Source organism: Ahaetulla prasina, chromosome 13, assembly GCF_028640845.1.
Source record: "Ahaetulla prasina isolate Xishuangbanna chromosome 13, ASM2864084v1, whole genome shotgun sequence".
In the NCBI taxonomy this organism is placed as follows: domain Eukaryota; kingdom Metazoa; phylum Chordata; class Lepidosauria; order Squamata; family Colubridae; genus Ahaetulla; species Ahaetulla prasina.
Window position 1 is genome coordinate 618,692 of NC_080551.1, and position 20,496 is coordinate 639,187.

At 47.6% G+C, this 20,496-nt stretch overlaps 1 protein-coding gene across 1 annotated transcript in view; it reads left to right on the forward strand.

Annotated features, from left to right (window-relative positions):
- Nucleotides 1-6,206: 6,206 nt before the first annotated feature.
- Nucleotides 6,207-20,496, forward strand: part of IQGAP1 (IQ motif containing GTPase activating protein 1) — a 153,873-nt gene continuing 139,583 nt past the window's right edge. The window contains exons 1-2 of the mRNA XM_058155983.1: nt 6,207-6,625; nt 6,961-7,060. Coding sequence (XP_058011966.1) covers nt 6,571-6,625; nt 6,961-7,060 — 155 coding nt within the window. The 5' untranslated portion in view covers nt 6,207-6,570. The remainder of the gene's footprint in view (nt 6,626-6,960; nt 7,061-20,496) is intronic.

A 20,496-nucleotide genomic window follows, 5' to 3' on the forward strand; every position in this document is an offset into this window, starting at 1 on the left:
CATGGCTTCCATGACGGCCTTGGACCTGACCCAGTTAGTTGATGGTCCCACTCACATTGGGGGAAACACTCTGGACTTAATTTTTTTCTCTGGACAGTAGCTGAATGATCTAGAATTAAGGGATTTAGTCACTCTACCCTTGTCATGGTCGGATCATTCGCTCCTTCGGTTGGACGTTCGAACCGCCAACCGGCACCGCAGGGAGACGCGTTGGTTCCGTCCCAGGTGCCTGATGGACCCGGAGAGGTTTCTGACGGAGCTTGGGCCACTTCCTGAGGACCTAGCCCACGACTCGGCTGAAGAACTCGTCGCCGCCTGGGAAAGGGCAGCGGCGGGGGCCTTGGACCGCATCGTGCCTTTGCGGCCTCTGACCCGGCGCCGATCTCGACCGGCTCCTTGGTATTCCGAGGAGCTGAGAGAGATGAGACGCCGGAAAAGATGCCTAGAGAGTGGTTGGAGGGCCAGCCGTTCTGAACCTGATCGAACACTAGTAAGGTCTCATATTCAGACCTATCTAGTGGCGATAAGAGCAGCAAAGCGTGAGTATTTCTCCGCTCTTATTGCGTCGGCAGATAACCGCCCAGCAGCCTTGTTTAGGGTGACCCGCTCCCTTCTTACTCAGGGAGCTAGGGAAGATCCCTTGCAAGGCCGTGCTGAGGATTTTGGACAATATCTGCACAATAAAATCGCTCAGATTCAGGATGGGCTGGACACCGATTGGGTAGTTTCGGATGAGATGACGGAGGTGGATCTTGAGGCTGTCATCTGGGAGGAGTTTGACACTGTGGCTCCCGAGGACATGGACAGGATACTGAGGAGGCTGAATGCAACCACATGTTTATTGGACCCGTGTCCCTCCTGGTTGGTACTGGCCAGACAGGAGGTTACACGAGGCTGGCTTCAGGGAATTGTTAACGCTTCTCTGAGGGAGGGTGTCTTCCCTACAGCCTTGAAAGAGGCTGTGGTGAGACCCCTCCTCAAGAAGCCCTCCCTGGATCCAGCTGTTTTATCGAACTACTGTCCAGTCTCCAACCTTCGTTTTGTAGCGAAGGTTGTTGCGAGTGTGGTAGCGCATCAGCTCCCTCAGTACCTGGATGAAACTGTCTACCTGGACCTGTTCCAGTCCGGTTTCCGACCTGGGTACAGCACAGAGACGGCTTTGGTCGCGTTGGTGGATGATCTCTGGAGGGCCCGGGACAGGGGTTGTTCCTCTGCCCTGGTCCTATTGGATCTCTCGGCGGCTTTTGATACCATCGACCATGGTATCCTGCTGCGGTAGCTAGAGGGGTTGTGGGTGGGAGGCACCGTTTATTGGTGGTTCTCCTTCCTCTCGGGCTGTTCACAGTGGTGTTGGCAGGGGGCAGAGGTCGACCGTGAGGCGCCTCCTATGTGGGGTGCCACAGGGGTCGGTCCTCTCACCCCTCTTGTTCAACATCTATATGAAGCCGCTGGGCAAGATCATCTGTGGTTTTGGGGAGCAGTGTCATCTGTACGCTGATGATACGCAGCTGTACATTTCCACCCCAAACCACCCCAACGAAGCCACTGAAGTGATGTCCCGGTGTCTGGAGACTGTGCGGGTCTGGATGGGGAAAAACAGACTCCGACTCAACCCCGCCAAGACCGAGTGGCTGTGGGTGCCAGCATCCCGGTATAATCAGCTGATGCCATCGCTGACTGTGGGGGACGAGTCATTGGCCCCCACAGAGAGGGTCCGCAATCTGGGCGTCCTTCTGGATGCACGGCTGTCGTTGGAAGAGCATATGACAGCCGTCACCAGAGGAGCTTTTTATCAGGTTCACCTGATGCGCCAGTTGCGTCCCTTCTTAGACCAGGATTCCCTATGCACAGTCACTCACGCCCTCGTCACCTCCCCTCTGGACGACTGTAACGCTCTCTACATGGGGCTTCCCTTGAAGAGCACCCGAAGGCTCCAACTGGTTCAGAATGCGGCCGCGCGGGTGATAGAGGGAGCGACTCATTGCTCCCATATAACACCCCTCCTGCGCAGGCTGCACTGGCTTCCGGTGGTCTTTCGGGTGCAATTCAAGGTGTTGGTTACCACCTTTAAAGAGCTCCATAGCATAGGACCGGGTTATTTACGGGACCGCCTGCTGCTACCGGCAACCTCCCATCGACCAGTGCGCTCCCATAGGGAGGCTTTCCTCAGGGTGCCGTCGGCCAGACAATGTCGGCTGGCGACCCCCAGGGGGAGGGCCTTCTCTGTGGGGGCACCAACCCTCTGGAACGAGCTACCACCAGGTATCCGCCAACTCCCTGATCTCTGGACCTTTCAACGCGAACTGAAAACATTTCTGTTCCATCGTGCAGGACTGGTCTAATGGTTTTTAAATGGGGTTTTTATTGGTTTTATAGTGTCCAGCCAACTTTGAATTTTTCCTTTTTAAACTGGTTTTAATTTTTGTATCATTTGTTTTATTCTGGCTGTAAACCGCCCTGAGTCCTTTGGAAGAAGAAATTTAAACAATAAATAAATAAATAAATAAATAAATAAGAAAAGGTTACTGAGAATGTGATTGGACAATTCCTCTAGAACAGCGGTCCCCAACTTTTCCGGCTTTGCGGACTGGCAATGGGGTGGGGAGGGAGGGAGAGGGGATGTTTTCATTTATGCAAATGCAGCTTCGCATGCTCATGTGCTTGCCCACTTCTTGCACAGCCCGATTCCAAATGTGCTGCAGCCTGGTACCAGGCCACAGCTCGGGGATTGGGGACCCCTGCTCTAGAACCCCAAACCCTGGGCTGCGGCCCACTACCAGGCCATGGCCTATTTGGAATTGGGCCATGTGAGTGGCTGGTTGGAGCGCACACATAACTCAACTTTCATGAGCAGCTGGCCGGCCACATGTGCATGTGCACCAGCCCACCACTCACATAAAGATTGGGTGTGCGTGCTCTCCAGCCCACCACTAACGCAAGAGTTGTATGTGTGTGCGTGTGCATGTATGGCCCAGTTCCCTTCTCTCCAACCCCAACTGGGCCACCAAGCCGCAAAGATTGAGGACCACTGTTCTAGAATATCCTGGAGGAAATTGATTATCTGGAGCCATTTCCTGGGCTTCAGTCTAAGGCATGGTACGAAGATAGTATTGATTGTGGTTGTTGATGACTTTGCTGGAGCTGAGATGATGCATTCATCCTGATATTCCTAGATCTCTCAGTGACTTGGGTGTCTTGGTTAGTGTTAGGGTTAGGTTAGGGTTAGGGTTAGTTAAACGCATTATTCTTCTCGACCAAGTTTGGGGTGTTTCTCTTTTTTCTGGTTGAGAGGAGAAAGTCAAACCTGTGGTACCCCATAGTTCAACACTTTTGCTCGGCCTTTTCAAAGCCTACATGAAACTGCTGGGTGAGGTCATCAGTCAGTTTGTGTGAAGTCATTGGCTCAGTATCAGGAAGATGCTGATAATCCTTCTCGACCCTGTTACTGTTCAAGTGATGTTGTCACAATCCTGTACTGGTGTTGGGAAGCTGTGCAGGTCTGCCTGGGGAGAACTCAATCCTGCCAAGGCTATGTGACTGTAGGCCCCCTGATCCTGGAGACTTTCCATGTCCACTCTCCATTCTAAAGACACTGCACATCCTGGGGTCTTTGTGGACTCACAAGTCCTTCTCAAAGAGCAGGTAGCAGTTTTAGCTAAGAATGACTTGGAACAGCTTCATCTAGTGCCCTGGTTACATCCGTTCCTGGGTCAGGAAGCCTTCAGTCACTCATGCCCTTGTCACCTCACAAATCGATTATTATAAAGTGCTCTATGTGGGACTGGCTTTGAAGACCATTTGTATAGAATGCAAAGGTACAAGCCCTAATTAGGATATCCAGAATTTTTTTGCTTATCCAGAATGCAATGACTTGAGCTGTAATTAGCATTCTGCGCTGGTTGCCATTCTAGGTTGTCATCTCTAAAGCCCTTTGTAGCTTTTGCCCATCAAACTTCCATAAAAGCCAATGATGCCAAAAACACTGGCCTGCATGCAATGACATAATAACACAAATGCCGTCTTCTGAGGCAAGTCATGACATTTGCATTGTGACATTGTCTTGTACATGACATCATTTGCCTCCCTTGGCCAACCAGGCCTCTGGACCTAGAAGTATGTTTAACGTTCTTCTCCAGTAACTAAAGACAGGCTTTTTAGACTGCGGATTTTATCAGCTGGCATCAAAATCTGTCTAAATAATAATAATAATAATAATAATAATAATAATAATAATAATAATAATAATAATAATAATAATAATAATTATTATTATTATTATTAATTAGATTTTTATACTGCCCTTCTCCCGAAGGACTCAGGGCGGTTTACAGCTGATAAAAACACATATAACAAAAGTTAAAAATCATTTAAAAAACTAATTCAATGTATGGCTAAAATTTAAAATAAATAAAACCCCATTAAAAATTTAAAATTATATTGAAGCTATATTGAAGCTAGCCCTGCACGATGGAATAAGAGTCTTCAGCTCGCGGCGAAAGGTCCGGAGGTCGGGGAGTTGACGAAGCTCCGGAGGCAGCTCATTCCAGAGGGCAGGAGCCCCCACAGAGAAGGCCCTCCCCCTGGGGGTCGCCAGCCGACATTGCTTAACCGACGGCACCCTGAGGAGGCCCTCCCTGTGGGAGTGCACAGGTCGATGAGAGGCTACCGGTGGTAGTAGGCGATCCCGTAAGTAACCCAGTCCTCCGCCATGGAGCGCTTTAAAGGTGGTAACCAGCACCTTGAATTGCACCTGAAAGACCACCGGAAGCCAGTGCAGACCGCGCAAGAGAGGTGTCACATGGGAGCTACGAGATGCTCCCTCTATCACCTGCGCAGCCGCATTCTGGACCAGTTGGAGCTCCCAGGTGCTCTTCAAGGGGAACCCCATGTAGAGAGCGTTGCAGTAGTCTAGGCGGGACGTAACGAGGGCATGAGTGACTGTGCAGAGGGAAGCCCGGTCTAGAAAGGGACGCAACTGGCGTATCAGGTGAACCTGATAAAAAGCTCTCCTGGTGACAGCCATCAAATGATCTTCAAACGACAGCCGTGCATCCAGGAGGACGCCCAGATTGCGAACCCTCTCTGTGGGGGCCAACGACTCGCCCCCAACAGTCAGCGATGGAGTCAGCTGGCTGTACCGGGATGCCGGCACCCACAGCCACTCGGTCTTGGAAGGGTTGAGTTGGAGCCTGTTTCTCCCCATCCAGACCCGTACGGCCTCCAGACACCGGGACATCACTTACACAGCCTCGTTTTGGGGTGGTTGGGGTGGAGATGTACAGCTGGGTGTTGTCAGCGTAATTCAGCCATGTCCATGAAAGTAAAGGGATGGTTTGAATGTGGATTCCTTCTGTATGCTTAGCTGACTTTTCTCTAGCCTCAGTACCACTGCATTGTTTGGAGTCTTGCTTTCCTCTCTATCTTACTGTAAAGATCATGTCCATCCACTCTTGAGGTTTCATCCAATAGTTCTACTGAGCTGCCTGATCGTCAGAGCCTTTTTTTTTTACTTTAAATGCATTTTTTTACAACCTATTCGATAGGTTGTAAAAAAAATGCTTTTAAAAGTAAAAAAAAAAAAATCGCGTGCGACAGCTGATGACATCTCCCCCGCTTGCTGTTTTACTTACCCCATCATGGCCTCCTTTTGGCGTGCACTGTGCACGCACATACCTTGCATTTGGTGTGTGGGGCGCACTGCGCATGCACATGTAGCGTGCATGCGTAGCCAGCGAACTGGTAGTAAATGGGTTCAGATTTCACCACAGCCTTAAAGACAGTTCTTTATACGATAACATATTCTTGCCCTAGAACAGGAACGGCCAAATGGTTCATTGTAATTTTCCAGGGATTATTAGCAAATCTGATAAAAAATCTTGAGTAGGCAAAATCAAATCACTCCAGTGTTGCCGTTTGGTGAAAGATCTGTAAATGCCTATCATTTTGGGGAGTCCTGGTATTGCAAACCTGGAGGATCTCCGGCCCAAAATATTATTTCATTACAACCAGAGTTGGGTTAGCATAGTTTAGTTCTTCAACAATTGTCTTCAGTGATTCAGGAAGGGAGCCACAAGGCCTGGCGTTATGTCCTTAGATTAGGAGGATCAAAGCATTAAAGAAAACCAAACTCTTTTAATGGCTGAATGATTAAAAATATTAGTTTATTTTTAAAATGACCTTAGAGTACAAAGCGGCAAGGCCGGGTTTTAGGGATCCAGCAAGCGACTGACTCGCTGGGACCTGGGATCCTGAAGTCGCCGCCAGGCTCCCCACCGGGTTGCCTCTGCCGAGTCCCCGGCCCTGAGCTCCTCCGGGGCGGCTGAGCGCGGTGGGCTTCACGGGACAGGCCGGCCGGCGGCGAAGCGCCTCGGCCGGGCTGCCCAGGCGCGCTTCCGTTCCGCTCGTTCCCGCCGCGACCGCGCCCTCCCTGCGCCGCCACCCACGGGCGGAGCCGCCCCTCCGCTTCCCCTTCGTTTTCCTGCCTTCGCCCTCCGACGGCCCGCGCTGCGTTGCGCTCCCTCCGCTCCGCGCCCGCCACAGAACCGCCGCCGCCGCCGCCGCCCCGCGCCCATGGCTGCTCCGGAGGAATGCGACGCGACGGGCGTAGCCCGGCCGCACTACGGCTGTGAGTCCGCGCGGCGGGCAGGCGGGATGCAGGCCGGACGGGCGGCGGCTTGCTCGGCGTCGCGCGGGGCTCCGGGGTTTCGGCCGCCGCTCCCGACCCGCCGTTCCGCGCCCAAGGTCCGCGCCGGGCCCCGAGGAGCCAGATCCCTCGGCCGAAGGCTCCCGGGGACCTGGCTCCTCAGGCCGGCCGGCCGGATGGCTCCGTCAGCGCGAGGCGTTGCGGGTGGAGAGGAGCGGCCGAGGCGGAAGGGAGCGGCGGGGAAGCGGGGCGGCGCTGCGTCCCCGGGGACCCCCGCAATGCCCCGCCGGCAGTGACGGCGCCTCTTCTTCTTGCAGCTGTGCTGGACAACGAGAGGATGACGGCGGAAGAGATGGACGAGCGGCGCCGCCAGAACGTGGCCTACGAGTATCTGTGCCACCTGGAGGAGGCCAAGAGGTGAGGCGGGCGGGCGGCCAAGAGCAGCCGAGCTGGGCCGCTGCTCTGAAGGATTTTCGGCTTCGCTTCCTCCTGAAACGGAGCCCGGGCCCCGCTGGCGCCCATCCGGGCCTTGGGAGTCAGGCTGCTTGAGGAAGGGCCCCGGGGAAAAGCCGCGAGGGACGCGGTGGCTCAGTGGCTAAGACGCCGAGCTTGTCGGTCAAAAGGTTCGAATCCTGGTAACGGGTGAGCTCCTGTTACTTGTCCCAACCTAGCAGTTCAAAAGCACCTACAAAAAAAGGAACCGCTTTTGGTGGGAAGGCAACAACTTCTGTGCTAGTCATGCCGGCCACGTGACCACGGAGACGTCTTCGGACAGCACCACTGGCTCTTCGGCTTTGAAACGGAGATGAGTACCGTCTCCTAGAGTTGGGAACGACTAGCATGTATGTGTGAGGGGTCTGGTCAAAGGGAGGGAAAGGCTGAGAATTCAAAATCGGGCCCTTTGGGCTCTGCTGCGGGAAAGACGTTTTCTGGGATTTATAATACGTTGTAATTCTATTTGTCATAAAGCTCCTAGAAAGGTTGTCTGTCTAAGGTAATTGGCATGAGGAATGGCGATCCAATTTTATTAAAAATTCTATGGCTTAAAAAGTATAGCTAGAAAATTGAAATGCTTTCTTCACCTCTGGAGATTTTGGGAGGAAAAATACAGTGAAGTCCACTTTGGAATACTTAATTTTTACCAACAAAATTATTTGGAAAATGAAACTTTTTATGTTACATTTATGCCCTGCCTCTTCATTATAGAAACTCGTGATAGCAAATATAGTCCGCTTTTCCTCACATCTTTTTCCCATGACAACAAGCCAGTGGAGCAAATAGAGGGGTTAAGGGCTTCTTTTGGGGATTACCTCTTGATGATAAGGGTGGCAGACATCAATATTTCCCCACCCTTATTGTGTCTCCTGGTAACCATCCCATAGCCATATTTAGGATGATGTCCCTACTGAGTAGGTCTGTCCCCTGGAACACCTAGCGCAGCGGTCACCAACTGGTGGTCTGTGGACCAATGGTGGTCTGCAAGAAAATTTTGGTGGTCCGCAGAAAAATTATTTGCATTTTTTATATTTCACTAAATCAGGGATCCTCAAACTATGGCCCCTGGGCCAGATATGTGCAATGAACATTAGTGTTGCTGCAGAGGGTCTCTCCCTTTTTGTGTGGGTCAGAGGGGGCAGAAATTCTGACTCGGGGTCTGCTTCAGTCTCCTGGTACAGGGCTTTGAACAAAAGCTGATGGGAAGCGCCACTGATGACAAAGAGCATCATGGCCTGGAACTGGCTGACCATCTCAGCACACTGAGCCTGCATGCATCTGGCCTTGCACTCCCACAGGCCTTCCCTCTGCTTGGAAAACCTATGCTCGTAGTCCCCAGTGAGGTGCTTCTGCTGAGCCTCCTCGTTCAGATCCAATTTGAACTGAGCCAGCTATTTTGCCAACTCTTTCTCATGGTGGCTGCTTAGCTCCAGCAACTGCTTCCTGTGGGGTCCTAAGGAGCCCGGGCGGGCAGGCGAAGAGTGGCTGGGAGGGGAGGGGTGAGTAGAGGACAGAGAGGTGCCCCTTGACTTGAGTGACATAGGGTTGGCCTCGCCCACTCAGTCACATGACCACCTAGCCACACCCACCCAGATGGTCATTAGGCAGATCATATTAGTGGTCTGCGAAATTTAAAATTATGAATTTAGTGGTCCCTGAGGTCCGAAAGGTTGGTGACCCCTGATCTAGGGCAGACATGTCAAACAGAAAGCCCATGGGTCAGATCTGGCCCGCGATGTGGTTAGATCTGGCTCACGGGGCTGCCCCGGAGACCGCCAGGGGCTGGCTCCCGCTGCCTTGGCCCATCCCAGGAGGTGATGAGAGCACAGGTGGGTGTTGTCCAGGGTGGCCCCATGGGCCAGATCTAAGGCTGAATACCTTCCGGCCAAGGTGGCCACCGCAAAGTTGTTATAGATCAGTGTGGGGGCCAGCTGCAGCGCAGCACCCGCCACCAGCACCTTCATGGCTCGCTCCTGGCGCAGCCTTGCACACTGGCCCCACAAGCGCTTCCCTTTCCCTAGGACAGCCCTTCCCCCATCCCACCCCCGCATGGGAAAGCCACACCCCCATACACTCCCGTCAGCGCTGCGGCCTCTCCCCCTCCTTTTGTCCCATCCTGGGCACGGAGAGAGGAAGGAAGGGAGCGTGGGAGGAAGGAAGGAGATGGGACTGAGAAAGGGAAGCAGGGAAGCAAGGGAGGGAGGGAGAGAGGGAGAAAGTAAGTAAGTAGGTGGGAATGAGAAGGAGGGAGACAGGGAAGTGAGGGAGGGAGAGGAAGGAAGGAAGGAAGGAGGAAGATTGGAGTGAGAGGGAGGGTCTGAGGGAAATCCTGCCTTAGCACTTGGCCACCAGCAGCCCTGCTGTCCTTTCACTATCCCCTTCCCTCTCCTCCTGGCCTCTCCTGGTAGTCTCCCATCCTATTGCTGAGGATGCTTTGCTTACAAAGCTGGGTCGGCTTGCATGGAGAGGGAGTGGGCCTCCCTCTGACCCACGTACTTTGCCCTCCTGAACCCACCATGAGCGAGAGCAGCAGCAGCCGCCGCCTCCAGGAGGTAAGTGCAACCAGGCACCCCCTCGGAGAAGATGGGCTGAGCTGCAAGGTCCCAATTCCCCAGGAGCTCAAGGGCCAGGCTGGGTGCTTGCACTCCGCTGCCCAGGGCGGTCCTCTGCGTGGCCTGAGAGGGACGGCGAGGCTCTTCTAGTGAATGAGGCTTTGGTGCTCTCCCTGGTCTCGCCTTCTTCTGTTGGAGACTTCGGATCCCCCTCCCAGCCTTTTCCAGCCCCCAACAGGAGGTGGAGGATAACGCTGCTGCTGTGTGTGGAAGCGCGGTGGAGAAAGTTTGCAGGAAGCAGTTTCCTCTGAGTCCAGCTTCTGCCTTGACAGATCTTTGGCGAGGAGGAAGTGGGGATGGCGGAGCTACGTGAGGGAAGGCTGCCCCAACAAGCCAGCATCCTTACCACACTCGATTGGAAACGGGGATTCTCTTTTGAGAAGGACCAGCCTCCCTCTTGCAGGACCAGGGAGCGCTGCTTCCCTGCCTCCTCCTCTTGCTCTCCAGAGATCTGTCAAGGCAGAAGTTGGGATCCAAGGAAACTGCTTCCTGCAAACTTTCTCCTCTGCTTCCACATGCAGTAGCATCGTCCTCCACCTCCTGCTTTGCCGGGAGAGGGCACTGGACAGAGAAACACCAAAGATGTCTGGGATTTGGAGAAGAACATCTCCTTTAGTATGCTGCGTGTGCGTGCACACACGCGCACACACACATACACACACACACTTCTAAGCTTGGAGACTTCTATCCACATCTGAGCTTGCAAACTGCCAATCATGCCTGTGCTTAGGGATAAGCCTTCTCCTTTCTCTGTGGATAAAAGTCCCCAAACTTAGAATGTGGTGTGTAGAGCATAGTGAGGAGTGTTCAGATTCTTTAACGCGGGGGTCTCCAACCTTGTCAACTGTAAGAGTTGTGGACTTCAACAGCCAGAATTCCTCAGCCACCAAACCTGGCTGAGGAATTCTGGGAGTTGAAGTCCACAACTCTTACAGTTGCCAAGGTTGGAGACCGCTGCTCTAACAGATAAAGTCCCTCAGATTTCCCCCTTAATGGAAGGGGTGGGTGCCCTTAGCCTTGAAGGTGGTAGTAGTGCCGCCTCCCTCTCTCCCAAGAAGCCATCCTTGGATCTAATAGTCCTCACTATTGACTAGTCTCCAACCTTCCCTTTATGGAGAAGGTTATTGAGAAGGAGGTTGAGTTGCAGCTGATGAGAACCTTGAAGAAAAGGGACCATCTAGACCTGCTTCAGTCAGATTTCAGGCCAAGATTCAGTACAGAAGCAGCTTTGGTTATGCTCGTTGATGACTTGTGGCAGAGTCTGATGCAATGGTAGTGCATAAATTCTTGTGCTCCTTGATCTCTGTAGCTTTCCATACCATGAAACACAGTATCCTTCTGAACCAGCTCCATAAAAGAGAGCACCATTTTATTGTGGTTCTCTTCTCCAGGGCCAGTTTCAGTTGGGGTTGATAGATTGGGAGAGATCATTGCTCAGGCCCCTCTCTTCCCTCATCTTCATGAACTGTTAAGTAAGGTCATACACTGGTACTAAAACATCTGTGTCGGAAGCACCAAAGTGCTTCCTCAAAGAAAGGATTAGCTGGTGACTTCACTGTCGCCTGGGGAACACCAATTAGGAGCTCCATTCGTGTCCCCATGAAGTTTCCACTGAAGTAGTACCCATCTATCCACTTGCAGTTGACAAAGAGTTGGGCTTACAAAAATTCTGGCAGCTGAACTATTTCCCATCTGAATCTAGTATCTCCCGGTACATTAGGGTGGAGTCGTCTTTGTTTCCTTCTCAACTGCCTTCCTATGAATGAAAGGTCTTTCTGCTGACAGAGCTTGCAAGCAGATGTTCACACAGCTGTCTCCAGAACCTTTATCAATCTGGGAATGAACCATAACTGAGAATATTATCCCAGATTTTTAAAATGAAAATGTACAGTTGTACTTGGTGCCATTTCTGAAACATTAATCGTATGCAATTATTTAAGCCCCAGACTTTGCAGGGATGACATTACGAATAGCTTTTCCTTGTAGGAGGAAGAAACGTGATCTCTTGAACACAAATGGCCTGCATTGATCCAGGATCAAATTCTAATGTCCTCTTATGGGTGTGGTTGGGGCATCAGGGAAACGGTTTTTCTGAGAAATAATATTGAAAAGTGTTGTCCAGGACCTTGAAAAATGTTGCTTCATGATCTTTTCCAGGGAGTGGGTGACTACTGGCAAGATATGATTTTGGCTGTCAAGCGTTTTCATTTTTGTGCAGCCTTTTTATGATGTGTAGCATGATCTCTAGCTTTCTTTGTTTAGCTCCCAGTATAACGGGAACTCTTGCCCAAGAATCAGATGAGGAAGTGTGTCATTCTTTCCTTCCATTTCTTTCTCTCTTTCTTTTGGTGCATGCTTTTATGGGAGATGATCTCTGTAAATAACTGATTCTTTGAAAGGACATATGGATTTAAAGGTTCCACAAATTCCATACAGTGTTGAATAAACCTTTGGCTGTGTTAGTAAGCCAAAACTGTTGTAATTGTGTAATACGTTCTGCTGAAATAAGCCATATTGTGATTTTAAGGGGCCAAGTGGATGTCTCCTGAAGTTAAAAACATAGAAATACAAAAAACTGATGGCAGAAAAAGAAAACTTGTATATTTAAAGATTTCAGTCATGTCCCCCCCCCCCCTTTTCCCTTCTGTCTTCCAGGCTGCACATATTCAATTCATCCAATCTCTCTGGATATGTTTTGTCCTTCAGAACTTGCACAATTTTTGTTCCCGGTCTCTGACTTGCTCAATCTTATCAGTTTCTTTTTTTAAGTGAGATCTCCAGAAGTGGACACAGTATTCCAAATGGGGTCTGACTAAAGCTCTATATCATGGGACTAGAACCTCCTTTTTCCTGCTGGTGATTCCACTAGTGATGCATCCTAGAATTTTGTTTACCTTCATGGCTACCTGGCCGCACCGTTAGTTCATTTTGCAGTCATCTGATATTAGCAACCTAAATCCTTTTCTTCTGTTGTTCTGCCCAACACTGTACTCCAGTACTGTACCCTGCCAGAGGATTCTTTTTTCCCAAGTGATTTTAAAATGTTGAACTGCAGTCTCCACATTTTTGACCAAATTGATTTCCATGTTACGAATACCCCCAAGAATTCAACTCCATTACACACCTTTGTGTCATCTGGAAAAAGGCAGACCTTACCTAGCAATCCTTCTGTTCCCAAGTATATACACCTGAATTTGGAATTATGGTTCCATTTGGAGCTTGTCTTTGACATGCCAGGTAGACCACAGCACACCATAAGATTATGGCATCTTACATGAGGTTTACTCAGGTCTGAGTTGTGTAAGAAGCCTACACCTTGTGTGGCCAACTGGCTGGTTCCATTCTTTGGAATCTCAGAAAGAGTGAGCCATTTAACCAGAAATGCATTGTTGTATGGAGTAGAAATACCCTGTTCTGTTTCAAAATAAGGACTTGCCCAGCTTTCAGGATGTCCAGCTTTACACGTAGCTTGCCCAGTTGATTACTTGAAGTCAACACAAGTTCTGAGGATGAGTGTCTTCTCGTAGCTCAGGATTTGTCAAATAGCTAAGATAGGAAAATGAACAGTGTATATATACTGAGGGATAAATATGTACAGCACAGCCATTGGGATGGTTAGGCGGTCTTGCATTGCTATTTTTGGTCAAGAGACTGAGTTTAATGACTGACAAAACAGTATCACTGGAAACTTTTCTTTGTAGCTTGTTGAATGTAGCTTTCTACTCCTTTCACTGTGTTTATCAACAATTCTAAACTTGTAACAGTTTTGAAATCTGAGCCTCAATACACAAAGCGGTTATTGTGTGGAAACCTGAAATCTTCCTTCTTGCTTTGCAGCAATGGGATGTAGGTTAACAATTGTTGTGCACACCGGAAGAATTATACTGCCATAAAACGATGACAGGAAGTCCCAAAATAATAACATAAAAATCTTTTAAAGCAGCAGTAATAAAAAAGATACAAGGGTCAGAAGGGGATTTTATCAAGATATTTCAGTTAACAGAAGTGTAAGTATTGTACCCTTGTCTTGACTGGTGATGTTAAGTGATATCATCATCTTCTCTGATTAACATCTTTGCATTCCTTTTCAGGGGGTTTGGATTTGACTCTGAAAGAAAAAGAGGGTCTTCTCAGGAAAGAAGCATTTGGTATTGTCTTCACTGTCTCTTCCACTGTAAACAAAGTGCTACAATATGATTGAATGTGGAGAGCATTACACTTTTATTTCTCCTGGTTTCATCATGGAATACAGGTAGTCCTTGCTTAAAGACCGTTCAGCGACCATGCAAAATTATAACAGTGCTGAGCAAAGGGATTTGTAACCCATGCCTGAAGTTACAGCATTGTGGTGCCCCCATAGTCACATGATTGCAATCTGTACACTTGGCAATCCATTTGCATGGACTGGTTGCCAAGAACCACCCAATCATGTGGTCACCATTTGCAGTCTTCCCCGTCAGCTTTCCCAGAAAGTCAGTGGGAAAACTGGCAGGGAAGGTGTCCCTACCGAGAGCCACCTCTGGTCTCTGGGGGATGGCTGCCCCAAAACACAAGCGGGATTTGCAGCCATGGAGGGTTTACAGCCCCAGAGGTAAGGAATGGGGTTGGTGGTGGTGGATGCCATGAGAGGCCTGGGAGCAGGTGACTGTCTCCCAGTCAGGAACTGAAAATCCTACTGGATTTTGGCAGGACATTGAGTGGAGAGACCCTTGTGCATGATCTTTACTGGGCCTCCCAGGGTCTTCCCCGGGCCTCTGAAGGCCCTTATTTAGGACTTATCTTTCTTAATGATTGCTTCGTTGACAGAGATTCAGGTCCCAGTTGTGGGCAAGGACTACTTGTAGGTATTTCCCATTAATTGAGATACTATATAACAAACATTTGTTGTTATATAAATACCTATCTATCTACCTACTTCAAAAACATCTGCCAGGCTATCACACCTCCTTTACATGGATGATCTGAAGCAGCATGCAAAAATACCATCTGAAATAGAATCACTGGTCAATACTGTCCGTATATAAGACACTGCAATAGAGTTTGGACTGGATAAATGTGCCATGCTCACCATTAAACAAGAAGACAATAGTGAAAACTGAAGGAATCAAGGTACCCTATGGAAATAACCAAGGGTCTGGGTAAAGACAATCATTATAAATATCCGCGTATTTTTCCAGCTGATAATATCAAGCACACTGGAGTGAAGAAATAGGCCAGAAGTGAATATATAAAGAGAGTGAAAAAGATCTTAAAGCCCAAACTCAGTGGAGGAAATATCATCAAGGCAAGTAACACCTGGGCAATTCCAGTCATTGCATACATAGCTGGAACAGGAGACTAAAACAGAACTAAAAGCCCTGGATAGAAAGACCAGAAAAATAATGACAGCGAATCATGCTCTTCATCCAAGCAGCAATGCTGACAGATTCTACTTACCAAGGAGTAGAGGTGAATGTGAAACGTTGTAAGTACAGTTGAAGAAGACAAAGGGGCATTGGAAAAATATCTGAAGGACAGTGAAGAAGATGCACTGAAGTTAGTATACTAGGAAGGCCTACTAAGTACTAAGTACCAGAGAGACCAAAATGGCCTACAAGAAAAACCAAACAAAGAACAGAAAAGACACATGGCAAGGCAAAGCATTACATGGCCAGTGCAATAAAAAATAGGAAAAATAGATAATAAAAAGACCTGGCAATAGCTAAGTGCAAGAAAGTTGAAGAAAGAAACAGAGGGGCTAATTCTGGCTGCAAAAGACCAAGCCTTAAGAACAAAGGCATACAAAGCCAGAATTAAGAAGACAGCAACAGATAGCAAGTACCGCCACTGTAAAAAGCTGAAGAAATACCTGGTTTCTGCTGCAAGAAGATTGCAGAGACTGACTACAGACAACAACATGACAAAATGGAAACAACGGTGCATTAGAAGATCTGAAAGAAATATCCCTTCCCTACAAGCAAGAACTGATGGGACCATACAATAGAAAATGAAGATGCTAAAATGCTTTGGAACTTAGCATACAAACAGATAAACAACTACCACATAACAGTCCAGAATTAATAATTGTTTATAAGAAAGATAGCGGATGTTGTAGTACCTGGGGAAAGCAGAATAACAGGAGAATTGGAAGAAGATGACAAAGTACAAAGAGCTGTAAATGGAATGAATGTGGCAAAACGAAAGCAATGATAGCACTAATAGATGCCTTGGGTGCAGTCTCAAAATATATGGAGCCCCACTTGAACACCATCAACTTTGGCAAAATCATAGTCAGTTGCAAAAGGCAGCTTTCCTACATATCTCGTTCCTTGGGAAGGATTCAAAAGGTGGATTCAAAAGGCCCAATTCAGTCTAAACATCTGACAGCACTGATGATGTTACCTAGTTTGGGTAATGAAACATCTGCAAGAAAACAACAAAGCTCAGAGAGTACCAAAGACCCCTCAGTTCAAACATCTCATTGACTGTGTGATGAACGATAGTGTCAACTGTCCCAAGTGGCACATTTCTAAAAAAGGAACTCCTAGTTCAATTAATTCACCAAGACTAAAACTTTATTGAAAGATCCATCTATGTATAGCAGAAGCAAAGTCAGTTCTGAGGTTTTCCCATGAAAACCTGCAGAGGTAAAATCCCCTTTTCTCCTCTGGGTCACCCACAGATCATTGTCCACCAATTTCATGCAGTGCTTTTGTTTTGGGAAAACAGTCTGCGCTGTTTGAACAGACTGGAACTCAACCTTGGTGGGTATCTCTTCTCAATCAGCAGAAGGCTCTCATGCGAACCTTTCGTCGCGAGCTTAAAACTCACCTATTCATCTGCGCTGGACTGGGTTAGTTTTTAAACTTACGGGTTTTTAATGGGTTTTTATTCTAAATTTTAATCGTGGCCAATGTAATAAGTTTTTTAATTATATTTTAATCGTATTTATATTGTATTATTTTGTATTTTTTATCAGGCTGTGAACCGCCCTGAGTCCTTCGGGAGAAGGGCGGTATAAAAATTTAAATAATAAATAAATAAATAAATAAAATCTCTCCCCCCCTCCCTAGGAATTTACTAACCTGTGAGCCGTAATCAGGCAATGATGAAGCCAAGTCAGTTTTGACATGCTGACCCTCCTGAGGAATGATAGTCCTAGAAAATAAACATAATAGTGCACACAACATTAAATATTGCTTGTTCTGCTCCAAGATTTCTGTTACTGGGGCTGACCTGGTTGTTTGGCATGAAACCTGTGCCTAGTCGCACTCACATCTGTCTCTGCCACCATTGTGCATTGGCTAAAGGTGATGTTACGGAGGGGATAGCAATTTTAATTTTAAGGGCCGTGATAGCTCAGGCTGTAAGAAGCCTGTTATTAGAACACAGCAGCCTGCAATTACTGCAGGTTCAAGTCCGGCCCAAGGTTGACTCAGCCTTCCATCCTTTATAAGGTAGGTAAAATGAGGACCCAGATTGTTGGGGGGGGCAATAAGTTGACTTTGTAAATATACAAATAGAATGAGACTATTGCCTTATACACTGTAAGCCGCCCTGAGTCTTCGGAGAAGGGCGGGATATAAATGTAAATTAAAAAAAAAATTGTAATTTCCCCTTATGGTACCGGGAGTTGAGAATCTCCTTGATTTCATAGTCTTCCTCTCCTTTGACCATGATGGGAGGGGGAGGCACCTCCATAGCTGGCCTCAATACTGCGCTACAGACTGCATTGAAACACTGGGTACACTCGCCTGAGGCTTTTTGGCAGCTGCAGTTCTACAGTAACCAGATTTACGATCCAGGTAATCTGGAAGGGCCTATGTACTTGGGACCCATTGTCAGGCTGCCTCTGATTATATCTAGGAAAGAATACACCTTGACTTCATTTGCAGATAAAGAAAAGTACTTTTACTAGATACATCTTGACTGCAGCAGTATAAGGTTGAATCTGAGACAAAATATGGCTAACAATCTATATCCCCCCTGTTACTCCCTCCTCTTCCCCAAGAGGTCATCGGGTCTGGTCCAATGCCAGCTCCTTCTCGGGGGCCCGTGGTAATCTTCTTCCGCAGGTCTCTGGCTGTCAATCATATCAGGAATGCAATGTCCGTTAGAGTTCGTGCTCAAACATTCCTGTTGAATTCAAAACATTAATCTCCCCTCCCCCCTTAATTATGTCAGACCGACACTCTTAAAGGGCCCTCTCTACTTAACTTGAATCCAAGAGCTATTTACATTAGAAATAAAACCCCATGCTATTTAACAACTGAATATAAGGAGTACAAAAAGATGTGAAGATTGGAGTGGAGGCTGACATTCGGCCCTCCTGCAACAAGGACATCAGTCCTAGAAAGAAAAAGAGAAAAGTTAGGGTTTGTCAGGATATTTTTCATAGAATTGTGCTATCTTTTCTGAAGCACGAACATCTTCCTTGTTCACCCATTCAGCTTGGAACAAAGGGAAGTGCTTCCAAGCAATGAGATATTGAATTTTATTTCTATGTTTTCTTGAATCCAAGATTTCTTTTACTTCAAAACGTTGTTCGCCCTCTATGAGAATTGGTATAGGAGGGGGTGTATGGTTCGCACGGAAAGTAGACGTGTGTTCTGGTTTCAGCAAGCTTACATGGAAAACAGGGTGAATTCTTCTAAGTGTTTTTGGTAATTCTAGTTGTACAGTCACAGGGTTGATGATTTTCACTATGGGGAAAGGTCCCACATACTTAGGTCCCAGTTTTTTAGATTTTTGAGTGGTTTGTAAATATTTGGTGGAGAGATAAACTCTATCTCCAACTTGGTATTTGTTCTCAGAGGATCTTTTTTTATCTGCTTGTTTTTTATGTGCACGGTGAGCGTCATCGATTGCCTTGTGAGTCATTTTCCATGTGCTTTGTATTTGATCTATCCATTCTGACAAGGAGGAAACTGTGGATTTTTCCTTTGGAAGTTCCGAGATGGGAACAAAGTCTTGGCCTGAAGCTATTTTAAAAGGAGTAAATCCCGTGCTACTATGAATTGAGTTATTGTAGGCTACTTCAGCAATTGTCTTGTTGATAGTTAATGTAACAACGTAAATATTGTTCTAGTACCGAGTTCGAGCGTTCGCAACTTCCATTAGTCTGGGGATGATGGGAGGAGCTTAATCTTTGGGCGGAGCCAATCAGTCGCAAAAATTCTTTCCAAAATTGAGAAGTGAATTGAACTCCTCGTTCTGAGATGATGCGTTCAGGAACTCCGTGCAGTCTATAAATGTGTTGTACAAACAACTTTGCCAGAGTCTTTGAGGAGGGTATTTTGGAACATGGAATAAAATGGACTTGTTTGGAGAAAAGGTCTGTGACTACCCAGATTACAGTATTGCCTGAACTTTCAGGTAGCTCCACTATGAAATCCATGGATATTTCCTTCCACGGGGCTCCTGGTCAGGCTACTGTTTGAAGTAATCCAGGAGGTTTTCCTGGAGGCCTTTTAGATGATGCGCAAACAGGGCAACTTGCTCTATACGATTGAATGTCCTTTTTAAGACTTGGCCACCAAAATTGTCTTTTAAGAAGATGCAAGGTTTTCACAAATCCAAAATGTCCTGCCATTTTGGCATCATGGCATCGTTGTAGGATGGTTTCTCTGAGTGATAGAGGAACATATAGTTTCGCTCCAACCCAAGCCAGTCCATCACGGAGCGTGCATTCATGCGAATGCGCCAAGAACCAGTCATCGGAGTTCTAAGCTTCTTTAAACAAATTAGTTAGTTCATCTGGCAGTGATGTCTCGGTTTTGGTATGGCTTCGAGTTATAGCCGGAGCTGCTAACTGCTGAATGGGAAGTATTGGGCGAACCACCTCGGAGCGTGTACCATTGTATTGGGGCAAACGTGAAAGAGCATCTGCCAAAAAGTTTTTTCCTCCAGGAATGTAATGTAAGGTGAAATTAAAGCAGTTAAAATATTGAGGCCAACGGGCTTGTTTAGGCGAAAGTTTTCTAGGAGTTTTTAGCGCTTCCAGATTTTTGTGATCAGTCCAAACTTCAAAAGGATGATTAGAACCTTCTAAGAATTGTCTCCATGTGCGAAGAGCCCAATGAACTGCAAATGCTTCTTTCTCCCAAATAGCCCACCTTCTTTCAGTTTCAGTCAATTTTCGAGAAGTGAAAGCACAAGGTTGTAGTTTACCATCGGCATTGTTTTGGAGCAAAACGGCTCCGACTCATCACTAGCATCTGCTTGTATCACAAAGGGAACATCAATGTCGGGGTGTTTTAAAATAGGTTCAGCAGCAAACAGTCGTTTCAACTTTTCAAACGCTGCTTGACATTCCATTGTCCATTCGAGAGGTAATGATGGTTTGGGTTTTGTATCTCTTTTAGTTTTTAAGAGGTTTGTGATTGGCAAAGCAATCTGAGCAAAGGAGGGGATGAATTGACGATAAAAGTTCGTAAATCCCAAGAAACTTTGCAGCTGTTTGTGTGTGCGTGGGGGGGCCCATTCCAAGACAGCTTTCACTTTCTCTGGGTCCATTTCTAATCCATCCGCCAATATGCGGTACCCTAAGTAGTCTTTTAGTTTGATGGAAATCACATTTGGATAGCTTGCAATAAAGTTCTGCACATAATAACTTTTTGAGAACTGCTCTTACTAGTTTAATATGTTCTTCCATTGTTTCTGTATAGATAAGTATATCGTCAAGGTAGACAAGAACCCCGTTAAACAAATGTTGATGGAGTATTTCATTTATTAGTTGCATGAAAACTGCGGGCGCCCCCTGCAGTC